Source organism: Schistocerca serialis, chromosome 8 (assembly GCF_023864345.2).
Source record: "Schistocerca serialis cubense isolate TAMUIC-IGC-003099 chromosome 8, iqSchSeri2.2, whole genome shotgun sequence".
In the NCBI taxonomy this organism is placed as follows: Eukaryota; Metazoa; Arthropoda; class Insecta; order Orthoptera; family Acrididae; genus Schistocerca; species Schistocerca serialis.
Window position 1 is genome coordinate 435,123,167 of NC_064645.1, and position 17,800 is coordinate 435,140,966.

The 17,800-nt window shown below is 38.0% G+C and overlaps 1 protein-coding gene across 3 annotated transcripts; it reads right to left on the minus strand.

Annotated features, from left to right (window-relative positions):
- Positions 1 to 7,567: 7,567 nt before the first annotated feature.
- LOC126416093 (cytochrome c oxidase subunit 4 isoform 1, mitochondrial) lies at positions 7,568 to 16,409 on the minus strand. Of its 3 annotated transcripts, none has more exons than XM_050083586.1 (4): positions 16,255 to 16,409; positions 15,392 to 15,597; positions 8,083 to 8,275; positions 7,568 to 8,002 (listed from the first exon to the last, which is right to left on the minus strand). In XM_050083586.1, exons 2-4 carry the CDS (start codon positions 15,584 to 15,586, stop codon positions 7,866 to 7,868), a joined length of 525 nt encoding a protein of 174 aa, XP_049939543.1. In that variant the 5' UTR covers positions 15,587 to 15,597; positions 16,255 to 16,409; the 3' UTR covers positions 7,568 to 7,865. The 3 variants fall into 3 exon arrangements, with proteins under 3 accessions (XP_049939543.1, XP_049939545.1, XP_049939544.1); XM_050083588.1 differs by having other exon boundaries at positions 16,251 to 16,275; XM_050083587.1 differs by lacking the exon at positions 16,255 to 16,409 and adding an exon at positions 16,089 to 16,226.
- Between the last annotated feature and the right edge of the window lie 1,391 nt (positions 16,410 to 17,800).

Below are 17,800 nucleotides of genomic sequence, written 5' to 3' on the forward strand. Positions count from 1 at the left end.
CCAATAATTACAATGGTGGGTCAGTTTAAAGCACTTTTTTCTGCTAAATGTGAAATGAAGTGTGAAACTTAAAACATGTGCTTGAAGATGACCCACAGTTGAAATTAGCCAATTGCGTGGTTAATGAACTGATTACACCCTACTTGGACCATGTTTTCATTCTGATTTAACTTATTTGTTACCCCCTAACATTCCAATGAAGCATGCTGACTCATTTTTTCCCTCTGTTATTAGAAGATGAACTGAGAGTCAGTCAGTTTAATTTCCTATTGTCCTACTGTCAGTTTCTCACCTGACTCATATAACAGCGATTTGCCTTTGCGTGCTAGGGGTCCCTCTTCTGTTTCCTGCGAACAGTTCTGCTAACTTGTCCTTATTCTGATTCAGGTATAACACACAATGAGAAGTATATCCCCATCTTCCTATATCAACTGCTAGAACAGCACCTACAAGATTTTGCACCCATGTGAAGGCCCTCTCAGCTCCATGTAAGGGTTTTATGCACAGTTAAGCCAAGACTGGTCACTTTGCCACAGAACCTCCACAAAAACCACACCTATGTGCTCAGTTGATGCTGCTATTTTGTTCAGTTTACTTCTAATGCCATATTTTTCATTTTTAGCCAGACTGTTTCCAAGCACCACCTACCATCAATAACTCTTCTTTGTTAAAATTCTTAACATTTGTCCAAAGCTTTCTGTTACCTGGGTAAGTCTAGCACTTTGTTTCAAAAGATTTGTGACCTTGTAGTCTGCATCTAATTCCCCCTCCCCTATAGCTGGCCTACAACCCCCTCTCCATCTCATGGGTGCTACCTAGCAGCAGAACTCTTTCCCTCTTCCATTCAAATTTCTTAACACTGTTCTACTGCACCGTACATTTCTCTAAATCTCAATGAGGTTCTTCCTTCCCTTTAATTCTGGTAGCAAGTTAAATATGTCGTTTAACTGAATTTTAAAGTTGGTAACAAGATGTCTCCATTTGCCCTTTGCTCACTGTTTGTTCCCAGCAACCCTTCACTTTTATCCCATGCAGATGTCTCCGTTCAATTACCATGATTAATGATGCCTAAAGGGCACAAACCTTCACCTCCTGTTTCTTGTTTTGCCAGTATAACGTACAATTCCATGGAAGAGCGAGCACCACTAATCACCCGATTCTCTTCCCCACTGCAATCGCCCCAATTAAACCATAACCCACAATTATCATGAAACACTCCTTCAATTTTTGCGAAACACAACCATTTAACTAATCTGCTGGAATATCTACACATGATCGATTGATTTTACACCTAGATACAATGAAACAAATTAAAACAAAACTTACAGTACTATTTTCATATGATTCTCCCACATAAATGTAGGCTGAAAATTACGACTGTACGAATAACACAAACACACTTTTTACATGGTTTTATGATATTTCCCTAAAACTTACACTAACGTAATTAAACTTACGTTGAGAACAACTTAACTCTAAAAAATTTTGAATTGATGGGGGCAACCAAGCATTTACTTTGTACCTAAATAAAACAAGGCCTCACCATTTAAAAGTGAACGGTACTGTGTGTTAGCTATTTATGTGTAATTTACATATGTACATGGCCACACCATTTTAATGCAGTATTTGATTAAAAGATACAGGTACAACTTTTGATCTACATATTCACAACAAAGATTTTAAAATAAACATCTTCTGTTCACATCAAATATCAGAAAGAACCACACCAAGTTCCCTATTCAACACAGCTATTTTTATTTTCAGGTTAATTCTGACGTTATTGACAAAATACTGACCTTGAACTAATAGCCACTCACCTGTAGTGAATTCTACGGCTTCAGGCAGTTCTACAATCGCTTTAAACCCTTTACAAATTTGTTACCAAAACTATGTAGTTATGAGTTCCTGGTTGACTCTCATTAAGTGTTAGCACAGGCATTTATTCTGCTGATGAATTGCAAAAATATTATTTGTCAATAGTGTAGCTGATTTAATAGATTTATACCGAGAATACACAGGAGGAAAATGGTGCTGAATATGAAACTGACCGAATATCTCAGAATGTAAGTGTTGGAAACTGTGAAAACCTGAATGCATGCCATTTCTGTAGCACTGCCCCATCTTTCATCTACCCTATAGCCGTCATTAATCAAGGTTGCAACTTTCTGATATGATGACTTTAATTTTAGGTCCTAGATTTATTCCTCAACACACAGGACATAAATTCCTTATTTGCACTTTTACATCTCATCTCACTGACCTCATTTCACTAAGTCGTGCCTCCACAATTTATCCTTTAACAGGGTGTATACGTGGACAAGGAACAAAAATTCCCAGATTTCTCCCGGATTTCCCAGTTAAAAATACACTTTCTCCCGGGTGAAAACATACTTTTCCCCTGTTTACTGACAGTATATTTTCTCTCGGAACTTTATAACTTATAAGTCCTTTGAATGATTGTGGTTTTATACACGGGAGTAGAATTTCCCGGCGCTTTAGAAAACTAAACACAGGGGGGAAAAAAAACGCGTGTTGGAAAGATCTTTTATGTGCAGCAACATGTATGCATTGAAATCGAGATTGTGATGCGCCTTTGTAAGCCAGTCATAGCTCATGTCACGTGATCTCGCCAACCGATGACAGCGGGTATTCAGAGATTAGGACACGTGATGTAGTCATCCAACAACAACATCACTGTTAACTAGCGCGAACGCACAAACAGAAAAAGTTAATGGTTTAAATTAATATACATAGTGTTGCTACACGAAACGCAAAACTATCATATATGATATTGATCTGTAAGATCAATACGCTACAAGAGAAGCTAAGCTTTCACATACAATGTTGGTCTTTTATGCGCATATTACAATTTAAGATATGTCACATACATGTGCCCGTAAATTTTTTAATAACGACATACATGTCTGATCTTCTGGGCTCGAAATTCATCTGAATGGCTTTCTGGGCTCGAAATTCATCTGAATGGCTCGTCATCAAAGAGTTGATTTTTAAATGAGAGTCAAACGCTCATCGTACATAGCTCTGTTGTAACGGCCAGAATGGTACTTTGATGGTAACGCTTTTCAAACCACCATTCGGAATATTTTACCGCGACATGTTAGAAATAGGTTTGTTTCCGCAGTTGCCACAGAGCGCCAGACGACAGGCGTCACCGCGATTGCGCTGCTACGATGTTGTAGGGAGCCCATATGCTCGTACGTGTTAAACATTAAAAAATCGTACATTATGTCATAAAAGAAACAAGACATCAAAGGATACTCCAAGAGCATCAGAATTCCGTGACCCATATTAAAAATATTGGTTCTTTATTATGGCATAATGCCATACGTGCTAGAAGTTGAAAACGTGCACTTGAAATGCAGCGAACAGTGTGTGTGGAATTAAACACTTCGTTTCAAATATATTGTCTGCCTCAGCAGAAACGATTAATAAAAGAAAATTTATTTAGCAAACTGACAAAAATAACTTCATTGTGCTGCAAGGCAATTAATGCTTGACTGTCAGAAAGGTGGAAATCAGAAATCTGTTTTGTTTTCATTTGACATGAGAGCAGTAAACGAAGAGGAAACAGCACAATCACTAAATGTAAACACAGGTCACATGGAGACTACCCACTTCCCCACTGTAACTGAGACTTCTCTGTGCATCAGCCCCAGATCTACGATATTTCCGAACCGGCACAATACCCCGCCACTCCCTCGAGTGTTTGAGATAGGATGTCGAACATTTTAAAAAAATCGAATTTTCAAAAATATGTTCATTTTGTAGTTCACATCTTTCTGAAGAGTCTGATGCTTAAAACATGTTATTTGGTCTTAAGTGTGCCAGAAGTGCATTCTTCTGCCGCAAGTCACTGTACTTCGCTCTGTGTTACTGAAACGTGTATATTTTGTAATGGATGCCATCAAACCATATTCAGGACAGTGGAAATTAAAATGTCCTGTGGTGCCTCTCCTGCATACAGTCGGTCGGTTTGACATCCTGTCCCTCTTTTATATATATACCTCTTCAGAAAATTTGCACTCTTTATTCCCAATCAGCTAACAATTTGCTGCTTTGTGTGACATAAAATTAAATATAGGATACATAAATCAAGTAAAGACATGAGACAAACAAGACAATACACATTTCGTCAGTCCTTAGCTCCTAGAATTTTTTTCTCTCTAATCTTGCTACAGCTATACGTAGCGTGCTTTCCTTTCTGTGAAAGAATCTATTACCTCATCAAATGTTTTGCTACATGAAAAGTCGAAATGTCGTCTTCGAATACTGAAAAAGCTGTTAATGCCAATAGGATCCAAGACTGGTGTGGTTTCCCGATCTGATTACGTCTATTTTGTCAATGTCTGCTAGATAAAACAAAATAGGCCTTTCTAATACTGCAACAATTGTAATACACGCCAAATAAACGAGACTGTTTTGGCACAAACGGTCTTTTTTGTAACGACAGAATACAATTCACAAAGTACCAATATCAAATGCCTATTAGGACTACTACAAGCAAAAAGCCTTACGTTAGGAAATAAGTTTCACACTTCATTCATATGCTCCAGTTTCTCAAGTATGAGATCAAAAAGTAGTAGTACGAAATTTTTATACAAACTTGGAATCGTCATATTGTTCCATAATTTGTGTGATGTCCCCGTTTCTTCTCCTTCCTCGTTCTAACAAACAGTGTTATCACTAATTCTGTAACTATTCCTGCCAATGTCAAGGCTTCTACGCAGGTTAACTTCACTAACTCTGCCAGAACCGCCTATTTAGTTATCCCGCGATAATTCTTCGGTTAGGCGTTGCTCCAACGCGTTTGCCGCGCTTCTTCCAGAATAGAATTTAAAGCTGCTGTTAGCCGGGGATTGTACAACTGGCCCTTATTAGTATAGCGATCTGGCCAAAAATTTTCTGTCAAAATTTCATTTTCTTGGATACAACGAGAAGGTAATACGTAATCTTTCTTACCTGTTATTCGTTTATTTCCACTCCTGTAGTATGAATATATGGACTTAGCTAGTAATTATAACAACACTCATCATTTGCAAACCCAATCAACCACACAATCAGACAGCGGTTGGTATTCATCCTTTCGGCCTTACTCCGCTCAGCTCGTGTAGCACCTTTTGTCTGTAGGAAAGTTTGTGTCTCCATGCGACTGACAGAGACGACATGTACACTATGCACGCATTCAACTTACGATTCATTCAGAAATCAACTTAGAATGTGTTCAAAATGTTCAAAACCGACAGGGGTGCGTTTCAAAGTCATATGAATAATCTATAGACTAACGTGCGCTGGATGCTAGTCGCTTTGTGAAACGAGGATTTTTCCCTCAAGAGTATGAATTTGCCCCCCCCCCCCCCCTTCTAGAACTGGGCCTGCTGCGCATGCAAGAATCTGGCAGCTTGGGCACTCCAGTAAAAATTTTCCCGGTAGCACTAGCTGCTTGCTGCGACTGCTTACACAGCCAACAGCCACATTTCTGTAGCCAGACACGGGAGAAAGTACCACTCAACTGTGCATGCGCTGCTAAAACGAATCTCATGTAAACAGAGTTGACGTCATGCTCATCGGAGGCAATTTGTTGTTAGGAACATTGTATAGTCTTCCTAAAGCCTTTGACATTTTGCTAGGGTAGACTCTTGTATGAGCACTGTGTTTTGTTGCTGTATATGGCACATTTACTTTGCTATTTAAGTTTTATTTTCGTTTCTTCGCTCATTCATGTTTTATTGCTGCAGTATTATTCTGCAGTAGCGGGATGCAGTAATAGCCTTTGTGTTGGGGGTTTATGGGCGCTCAACATCGAGGTCATCAGCGCCCTTAATAGCCTTTGTTAGAGTATCGGTTCTTACCAGCCAAAATTACAAAAATTTAACTGGAAACAAAAACAATGAAAAATTCCCGGAATTCTAAAAAATTCCCAGTTTTCTCCCAGATGAAAAAATTCCCGGGTTTTCCCCGGATCTCCCGGGTCGTTTACACCCTGTTTATAAAGATTGTCAACTACACAGGTCTAAATAAATTGCAGTGCAACTTTAATCTGAGCCTACACTTTCCATTGACAATGTTCTGAACTCACAGTATGTAGGTCACCGAATCTATGAACACTTTCTGGAGATACCTCTTGTGCTATATACTAATGATAACAGCAGCTCCTAAAGAACTTGTTTCAGCAAGATGAAATGCTAAGTATGTGTCAAAACAATGTGGAGGCTCACAGATGGAAAAACAAAACTAAAAACAATTTCAAATATTCTAAGGCAGTTTTGTTTGGTCTTGCGCACACAAATTCTTGCTGTGAACCTTCCACCTCATTCCTTTACATCACACCTCTTTATACAGGTTTTTAATGTATTTGACAAAAACCTTCAAGTATTTAAAATTCTATCTAGCTCAGCATCACTCCAATTTAATACAACACTCACTTCAAAAGAACAGTACAACTGTAGTGTAATTACCTCTTCATATTCAAATGCTACAAAATCCTACCATATTATGTCAAATCGGGGCAGGGGTGGGAAAAAGAGACCCTATGAAATTTTATAGTTTAAATTAAGGAAGCACTGTCTGTAGGAACTTTTATTTTACTGCCAACTTTAAATTTTAAGTGAATGATTAAACCTGGTTAACATCTGTGAGAAAATCAGGTTTTTACAAATGGAAAACTGCAGTTCCACAGCTATGTAAACTAGTTTGTAATACTGCATTTAAATCAGCTGCCAGTGTATCAGATAAATCACAGCACTAAAAAAGAATTTAATAGTTTTGGCACCAATGCAGAACTAATAAAGGAATATTGTCAAACAGTGAGTCAATGTCAAAAAATATACCACAGTTACTAATTGTAAAGTTATATAATAACTTTTCTCAGCAGTAAACCTTTCCATACTAGTTTCCTGCACATTGCTGTTGATGTTTAACATCCAGTCTGCAGAGGTCACAGTATACACATAGGACTTCATCACATAAGAATGCTACCTTTCTTTTTAATTGGTTTCAGTACCTGCAATAAGCTTTGAATGTTGCAATGTGTATATTTAACTAGAGAACAGACAACACTGAAGAGGCTGATTTTAATAAATACAGTGCAACATTTGTTTCTTAATTTTCTACACATTGTTTATGATTAATAAGGCATCCACACCAGTGACAGTTTTTTGGAGCAGCAATGACATACCCATTATCATGCAAATTGATGGGGAAGTACTGATCATCATTTTGCAATGACACTAGATTCCAGAATTCACATAATATTTTTCCTGAAGTTTGTAATACAACATACATTAGTGACTAGAATAATGTGAACAACAAAAGAGCACAATTCACAGCCCACACCCCACAAATAACTGTCTCAGAATATTACTCAGACATAACCAGCCATGCACCAATATGGAGATTAATAAACTTCACATGAAATTAGATATTAGTAGAGCAATAACTGATGACACTTTTAAGTTACAACTGACAAAGTAAATCTGCACCGATAATTCTTACTGCACAATTTCCATATCATATAGTCAAAATTCTTAAGCTTTCTGCAAAAATTAAATCAAGTGATTAAAACAATTTTATTGCCTATTTTTTTTTTATAGGAACAGCTGATTTTTTTATACTAATTCAAATCATGCAACAATCAATCTCAGCAGACACAAAATATTCAACATTTGTCCAGCAGACATACTGTATTAATTTGCATCTTTAAAGTAATATTTGTGTACACAAATAAAACATCACCCGTGTGGAACATTTGTTATAATTCTCCACTCTGGCTTACTATACATTGAATTTCAAGGGAATCCGTCCATATCTTTACACTACATGACAGAAGCTAATAACAATCAAAATGTTCATTTCTTCCAGTCATTCTTTTCATAATCCCACTTGGAAGCCAGACCTTCAACAGGATTCACTTGCAAGTTAATCATTCTCCTGAGCTGGGCTTCCCGGCGCTCCTCAGTAAATGTTGATGGCAGAGGCTTGTACACTGGAAGAAATGAACAACAAATTAATAACAAAAAAATCAATAAAACCATGAAAGTCAGCATAATGCAAAACAACAATTACCCCATAGTTTCATTGCCATGTAAATCCACAATGAAAGGGAGACCCCAATGAGAGTAAATCCAATAATAGATTTCCACTCTCCTGTAGGTGCTTGCATTTCTGCAAATGTTTGACAAAAGCTTGCCCTGTAGAGAGCTTTTTTCTCTTCAATGCTTAATTTCCTCCAGTCACCCTTTTCCTTCTGTCGCAGAGCCTAAAACACAGCACACAGGATTACAGAAATACTTTTAGCAATTTTGGCTAATACTATCTAGTTAATTCAATCAAGTTCCTACTTTCAAAAGGCCATACCAAATCTATTAACTGAAAATATCTATACATGTTCCAATGTAATTAAATAATCACAGCATACCAACACACTGGACCTGATGGGGTACCAATTCAATTCCACACAGAGTACTCGGAAGAACTTGCCCCCCTTCTAACAGCCGTGTACCGCAAGTCTCTAGAGGAACGGAAGGTTACAAATGATTGGAAAAGAGCACAGATAGTTCCAGTTTTCAAGAAGGGTCATCAAGCAGATGCACAAAATTGTAGGTCTATATCTCTGACATCGATCTGTTGTAGAATTTTAGAACATGTTTTTCGCTCGCGTATCATATCATTTCTGGAAACCCAGAACCTACTCTGTAGGAATCAACATGGATTCCAAAATCAGCGATCGTGTGAGACCCAACTTGCTTTACTTGTTCATGAGACCCAGAAAATATTAGATACAGACTCCCAGTTAGATGCCATTTTCCTTGACTTCCGGGAGGCGTTCGATACAGTTCTGCACTGTTGCCTGATAAACAAAGTAAGAGCCTACGGAACATCAGACCAGCTGTGTGGCTGGATTGAAGAGTTTTTAGCAAACAGAACACAGCGTGTTGTTCTCAATGGAGAGACGTCTACAGACGTTAAAGTAACCTCTGGCGTGCCACAGGGGAGTGTTATGGGACCATTGCTTTTCACAACATATATAAATGACCTAGTAGATAGTGTCGGAAGTTTCGTGCGGCTTTTCGCGGATGATGCTGTAGTATACAGAGAAGTTGCAGCATTAGAAAATTGCAGTGAAATGTAAGAAGATCTGCAACAGATAAGCACTTGGTGCAGGGAGTGGCAACTGACCCTTAACATAGACAAATGTAATGTATTGCGAATGCATAGAAAGAAGGATCCTTTGTTGTATGATTATATGATAGCGGAACAAACACTGGTAGCAGTTACTTCTACAAAATATCTGGGAGTATACATACTGAACGATTTAAAGTGGAGTGATCATATAAAATTAATTGTTGGTAAGGCGGGTGCCAGGTTGAGATTCATTGGGAGAGTCCTTAGAAAATCATCTGAGGAGATAGAGAAGATCCAAAGAAGAGCGGCAAATTCGTCACAGGGTTATTTGGCAAGCGTGATAGCGTTACGGAGATGTTTAGCAAACTCAAGTGGCAGACTCTGCAAGAGAGGCGCTCCGCATTGCGGTGTAACTTGCTGTCCAGGCTTCGAGAGGGTACGTTTCTGGACGAGGTATCGAATATATAGCTTCCCCCTACTTATACCTCCCGAGGAGATCACGAATGTAAAATTAGACATTTGAGTGCGCACGGAGGCTTTCCGGCAGTCGTTCTTCCCGCAAACCATACGCGACTGGAACAGGAAAGGGAGGTAATGACAGTGGCACATAAAGTGACCTCCGCCACACACTGTTGGGTGGCTTGCGGAGTATAAATGCAGATGTACACCCTGCTAGAGCATTTCGGTGGTTGTGATGCCATTGCTACAGAACTCTTAGTAACTTAGGACACTCATGAACTGCTCAAAACAACTGGTAACAGGTGTCCTGTCCCTTGCAAGCAAGTTTTCTCGCTTCCCACTCTGCTTCATACTCTGGCCTGGGCGTCTAGTGGTAAAGCATGTGCCTCAAAAATCGAATCCTAGTCGGCCCGAGGGTTTTTGTCTACCCATCACCACTCAGTGGTGTGAAGATTTGCAAGGAACCCTGTGTGGTTTGTCTTCCTTGATAAACAGTAGGCCCCTTTTCACCTGACAGGAGTGTGGTGACAGGTACATGAAGTCACCAAAGTGGCAACCAACTGAAAGACTTCCACCAGGCCTTCGAGTATCTTGAAATAATTATACTCTCCCCCTTAGAAACATTCCACCCTAACATCAGCTACAGCATGTCAACACCTGAAGGCAGTCCGCCCCCGGTAGCTGAGTAGAGAACATCATCAATCCTAAGGGCCCAGGTTCGATTCCTGGCTGGGTCGAAGATTTCCTTCGCTCACGGACTGGCTGTTGTGTTGTCCTAATCACCACCATTTCATCTCCATTGACGTGCAAGTCACCGAAGTGGCGTCAAATCAAAAGACTTGCACCCAGCGAACGGTCTACCTGACGAGAGAGAGAGAGAGAGAGAGAGAGAGAGAGAGAGAGAGAGAGAGAGAGAGACCTTCCCCTTTCGAAATGTCATTGCAGATAATGATTAATGTAGTTCTATTGTCTCTTGAAGTATGGCTATGGCACAGTCTGTAGACCACTTATCACTTTTTAACCTATTAGTCATTGCAAGGCACCTAGATGAAGACAATCTCAATGAGTGTTGGTGGATGATGAACAGGCTTGATCAAGAAAATTCTAGCTGCTTTTTTTTTGTGTGAAGCATAATATAGTGCCAGGTTCAAAGTATGGCTTTTTACTGTCAAATCACTTTTTACTAACAATTTCACTTTAGTTATATTCTGTATTCACTACAGATACTGATCACAAAATTGCAAACAAACAACTTTGCTTACAGCAGTTTTTTTTAAAAGGTATCATCTTAACCAACATTTTTGTCTTTTGTAATTGGTTTTTCTTTATAACAAATACTTTTCAACTACTCAACACCCAATTTTCCATCATTAACAGTGTCCCATTTTGAAACCTTATATATTCTTCTCATCAACAAGCTTATTAATCACTGCAAAAAGTTCTCTTCTTTTTATGTCTACTTGTTTTAGTAGTTCTGTCATTAATGATGCAGCTTTGTTTTTTCAAAGTTTTTAGGTGTTAAGATCTAAACTGAAGGGGAAAAAAATGGATAGTATCAACACTTAATGGTACTTGGTTTCATGGTAAAATGCTGTTTTTTCAATACCTCAACAGAAGCTACTAAATGTAAAAGGAACAAAAACTAATATGATTATAACTAATCTCACAGAACCTGTGGTTTAACGAGAGAACACTGTTCTCTACAAAGAGGGGTACTATATTAAACCCCCAATACAGCAGAGTACACAAAGCAGACACACCATCACCGATTTGTTAGACTGGGGATGTCATCAATGTTGCAACTGATTTATTCAGCAAGTAATACTAGCCATGAATTATTTTAATGGCCAATAGTTTGATTTAAATATAGTTACATTCACAACACCCCATATTTTATCATTTTTGTTTCTCATTACAGTTGTGGGGGTTGTGCCTTCACTCCAGAGACTGGTACGCAACAGCTGTCCATATTAGTCTATACTGTGCAATCTCTGCATAACTACTGCAACTGTAGTTAGATCCGTTACTTGTACATTACATTCACCAGACAGTGCCTTCCTCTGTCCATGCACTTGACACTTTTCACACCACAATGAAGGCATGCACTTCACACATTCCTGTTTTGATTAAAATAGATTACGTGTCTAAAGGTACATAGTTTGCCATCTTTGGTCTGAGTCATATATAAGTTGACAACCCCTGCCAAAATTTAATCAGTCTGTCTACAGAAAACACATACAAGTCTTTTTTTTTGACTGTGACACCAATCAAATAATACAGTACTATATCTAAAACAGAAGTTCACCAAGCAGCTACATGCTTATTCCAGAATTTTCTTAAAGTTATGAGAGTAGATGACTGAACAACCATTCAAGCAATGAGTTTGAAGTTCAATTCACTGAAGAAGATTGAATGAGCTGAAAAAATCTTTGACACCAGAAGTGCACTACAGTGACAACTTACTTTATTTATGTAGAGCCTACAAAATGTCCAAATTTTTACAACTTCAGTAAATTCACAACAGCATGTAAGTCAATAGGCCAACAATTATCTTTGTATGTGTATTAGTACTGATGTGAAAATATTTAACTACTTGAGAAATGTAATAAAATGCAACTAAACTTAGTCATGTAGAATGCACCCTCTCCCCTCTTGTAATATGCATTTATTGCAACAACCATAGAAATGCTTTGTTCTCCCATGTAAAGTTCCCCACTCAAACTTAACAATAGTAGATTTCAAGATAGTTAAATGATACTGACAGCCATAATCTTCACATAAATTTTATATTACACATAAACTTATCTTCTCTAGAGATATATATTACCAGTTTTCCTAGCAGAACACCCAAATTGTGCAATGATGTCTGATTGCAACAGCACTGATGCAATGTGTGGACACTATAGGATACATGACTTGTGTCTGTACTAGCACAAAATAAACTGTTGGAACACTTTTTGCCACTACATTCTAAAAACTAAGAATTTATGTGCAGCTACATTGTTTGGTATCTTACTTGGCTCATCATTCTTCAAGGTTCCTGAATGATTGTTTCCTGGTCTGCCTTTGCCAGTTTTCTCAATATTTTGCATTCAAAATTGTTTGACATCCATCTGTTGTATGTCACATTCCAACCTAACATAGACTTAAGGTTCCACTATAGATAACAGCGAGTTCATTGGTCCTATCGGATTAGGGAATGAAATCTGCTGTGCCTGAAGAAATTTAGGGAAATGATGGAAAACCTAAATCAGTATGGCCGGGTGTGGGTTTGAACAGCTGTCCACCCGAATGCGAGTCCAGTGTGCTAACCACTGCACCATCTCGCTCAGTGAGGGAGGGGGGTCCAATGCATAACTTAAATAACTACATCCTACAGTTTATGTTCAAAGATTTGATTATTAAGACATCCTGGAACACATTTAGCTATGTGTGGACCTAATCTTCCCTAAATAGCAAACCTATTATCTGTATAGTTTTTCAGTTTTGATCACTGTTAAAAAACAGTTATGTTTTATTCATCTCTTTTCAATTAATAATGTCAGTGCAGCTACCAGTATTCTGGTCATATTCTTTCCTGACATTGCTACTAAAACATTTAGCAGCAAATCTGTTTCCCCATTAACTTTATCTCTCTTATGATATCAATTCATTTATATTGAACTATCAGCATTAAACAGAGGCTATGGTGACAAACTACTTTGGGGCACATCACAGTTCCTACTTTAGGTTAGTACATGATAGTTTGTATGTGAGTTGGTAAAATTAACAACTGTCACAATGAACTACTTAAAAAATATACATGGATATGGTGACAGTGGTCTGTCTTAAAACCACAGGTCTACTTTAGGCTCAAAAATGACAAGTTATGTTAGAAGCTAACTAAGCCAATAAAGGTGACCATGTCTGTAACTGTGAACATATAACTTTTACACAGAAGGGATTGGTGAAATTACTAGTTGATCTTAGATATATATCTGAAAGCTTTATCTTCCACCGGAATGCCGCAAGTGAATGTTTCCACAGCTGGTTGTAAACAAGCAAAAAGTAAGTTGCTGCTGATGACTTGTTCTGTAGTAATAAATTGTAGTTAATCTCTCAAACTGACATTAACATATCATAAAGATGTGCAATGTGTTGCAGAGGATGACAGCTTTGAGGAGACAGAGGGAATTGACAAAGTAGAAGTGGCATTTACTAAAAAACTATAAAATATGCAGTTGCTGTATTGCTAACAATTTGAACTAACTTCATGTCACAACCTGGGCACAACTTTGGTCTCAATATATTCCAATAAATGGAAGACAGCAGGGGAAAACAAATCCTAAAAACTTTCCAAATCTGTAATAAAAAAGACACAGTATTTCACTTTCACCTCTTTGGTTAATACCAGCACAACTATCCTCCCACCTACTACACAAAACACAAAGTCATTGTACATTTAACAAAGAAAAAGCACACTGATCAGCACTACCTATAGTCTGTAGTTTTGCCAAACTTTACAATAATAAGACTACTTACATCAAACCCATGACTCAATGACAAACTCAAAATCTAAGAAGACTCACTCTTGCTGTCATCTACTGGAGGACACAAAGACTTCAAAATATTTCCACTCAGTTAAGACATCACATGTTCCACAAAGCACGGGAAACAAAACATACTTTGAAAATTAAAAATGAATTTTAAAAACAATTTTTCCATCAAAAACAAAAACATCTAATAGTAACCAATTTTTCATTGTTTTGAATGTGTATTTTGGAGTTTACATCATCAAATGGATGAGTTGAAAACTGTCAATTCAGAGTAAAATATGTCATGAACAACTTGATGAAAGATGTATTATAAACTGCAGAATGCACAAAACAATTTCCAGTAAAATTAGATGTTGAAACCCCCTTGCATTGTTCACTATGGCTTGGACATAAACATTAGGCTTTGCTACTTTTCAATTTGTTACCACAAGCAAATTTTTTGCTTTCACATTCATTGGCTTCGCCACCTCACAACCAAATTGTCACCTTCCAACCTAATGTAGACTCAACCTAATGTAGACTTCAAGCTGTGCTACAAATCTATTTGCCATCCCAACCAAGATATCATAACCCAATTTCCACCACACAGTCAACCCACCTGATGATTAATTTTCAAACAATTTTTGGAGACTAACAAGACCAATATTTGCATTAATTGTGTGATTAATGCCATCTACTAACAATTCCACAATCAAATTACGACCACAGTAATCAAGAATGCTTAAAAATATCTCTATTTTCCATCAAAGACCACAAAGTATGTACAGATATTATCAGCCTTACAGAACTAAATACGATAGCTTACTTTCATCCAGATCAGATGTCCACTGCAAGCATCGTGTGTAACCTACAGAGTGTTCTGAGCATTACTGGAAATATACAAATGGCAACTGCTAGTACCACTACAACTTTACTGTCGCCCTGTCGCCACATTTTTGAAAATGAAAAAAATGTAACATTGTGCACAAAGTTACAGTGTGTACTTTTTACATATACACTGCACTCCACAACCCTCAATTTTCTCATGAGTGTTTTGTATTTGAATTACAGTGATATAAATGAAACTAAATTAACCATTCAGAATGGAGACAAGACTGTGAGGATCTTGTGAGAAAAGTAGCCAATTTGGAACATAACACCTGCCTGGAACTGAATGATATTATCATTAAAATCGATCTGCATGTGTAATTGTCCAACCTAGTCATATTTCTACCCAATTTCTCAGGACATTAAATATTTACTCACTGTTACTTTACCTCAATATCTGGTGTTGTCTCCTTGAATCGTATGGCTGGCATTGGGAAGTCTGTTCTGTCCATATAACTTGGCTGGCCGTTAAACCCATATCCTACAATTTCTCGGTTCCCAATTTTTGCTCTATAGGACGCCACTCCAGCTTTCTGTATTAGGTGCGTTTCCCTAAGGGCAGATGCTAGCAAACGACTTGCCATCGCAGTAAGACCTGTGAACGAATGAGTTTTAGGTACAATGTACAAGTACGCTGTTTTGCGAATTTATAAAAAAGGCGTTACAAATAAACTTAATTTATTTTAGACGTTCAATATCATCATCCGTGAACTGTCAGTTAAGTGTACACATCGTAAAATAACGTGACAACTCCTGTACAAGAATTAGGTGCTGGCCACTCAGCAAGGGCCAGTCACAGTTGGAAGTACACATACAAACAACATTCCATAAAACACGGTTCTATGAAATACCATCCGCTTGTAATACCGAGCAATATCCACTCATGTCTTCAAAGTTATTTAACGTACATCCTTTACTCACTATCCAAACTATGACGACTCTCCTCAACACCCGGGAAGTAATTATTGAAGTACATTATTACTATTACGTAGCTAGAAAATTACTTGACATGTAAAGGAGGCACACATTTCTTTATCATCCATAAAACACCTTAAAAACATATCACCTACTATTTCCGGCTCTAACCTTGCTCCTTTAAGGGATATGATGAAAACTTCAAAAAAATAGGGGAAACAGTTCTTTCCAAATTTCCCACCTTGTATACATAAATTGCAGTTTTAATTCACTGGTACGAAAGATAGCAAATACTACGTCAACCACACTATTTAACACGGCAGAGCTTCTTACCTACCGTTCGGAATCTGTAATCCCAAGATGGTGAAGGGGTCTGGAAAGGTCAGTCATGTGTAGTGAGAACAAGCACATAATATGAAATAACAATAATTGTAAATATTTTTTTCAACATTCTAAAAAATTTCCACGAATTTAAATAGAAACATACATTGTTAAACCTTAATTTAACAAAATGTGAATAGCTACTGACGAAAGTAGTATACCTTACGTAAATATCCGATTGAGAAATCGATACTTCATTGGCTCATTCGATCTAGACCTACTGGAACTGGATAGTAAATTCTAGTCAGATCTCAATACTATGGAGATCAATGGTTGTAGTATTCCTTGAGTTGCGTTAGGAATTGAGAGGAGCAGAGGAATGGCTTGACTAAAATTTCATCCGAAAATATTAAGTCGAGACTGCGTTATCGTACATTGCAATGGTGGCAATTTTAACCCTATGTACATACAGTTAATAACTTTACGTTCAGTCAGAGAAGTGCGATCGCACAAGGAGTGGAAGTTTCGTTCGTTATGAGGTACAATAACATAAAATTTTTACTCGCATGTGATCATTTATTACACTCAGTCGACTCCTTACCTGACAGCAGTTAAAAATTGCATTGTTGGAAGGTTACCCCCCCCCCCCCCCCTCCCCGAATTCTTTGGTGCGTTCATCAATTTGTAATAATCTCTAGAACAGTGGATACTGTTTCCATCACAGGAAGTACAGGATGTATCATGATTCGGCGATTTGATTGTGAGTGGGGTAAGTCGGAAGTCTGGGTAGTAGTGGGCATTACAGTCATCCCCTGAAATGTTTAAGTTCTAGGGAAGAATGCTGCACCCTGTGTCAGGGAGAAACAAGCACAGAACGGTATGGACAATTCAAACACAACAAATAATGGCGCCCATTAGGGAAACGGCAACAAAGAGTGGGAGGATCATCAGGTCGAGTGGAAGTCTTGAAACATATTCTTTGAAGGTTGTGTGAAAAGATAAGCCGTGATTTCCTAGACTTCCACCATTGAGTTAAGAATTGCAATGTTCCCCTGATTGAGTTGGGGCTTCTCCCGGGTAACCGATTATGGAGTGCACACAAGTTTATTTTTGTCTGTCCAGAACAGATAATGGTAGCTGTAGAATATGCCAAGTACTAGTGTAAGAGAAAAAAAGGGGGGGGGGCATCCACATATGACACTGTTAAAATCCCAGTGATCAGCTGCTGAAGCACTCAACATAGTTCCAGAGCTGAAAGCATTCCTAAAAAGCAGCGGAACTCTCGTAATACAATATACAGACAGCTGACTAAAATATGAAACTGATAGGAGCGAGATTTTTGGGGAAAATAGCATTAATCAAATCAGTAAGCTAATACAAATGGTGGTATTCATCACAGTTGACTAGGAACCTAAATCCATTGAGATGCAAATCAAAACTGCATGTAGAAACCCAAATCCACTGCGATGCAAAGAAACTGCAAACATTATGGTTTGACAAAACTCAGTATCAAGGTTGGGTGTGCATTTATAATTGCATCCTTCTGTCAACCAAAAGACTTG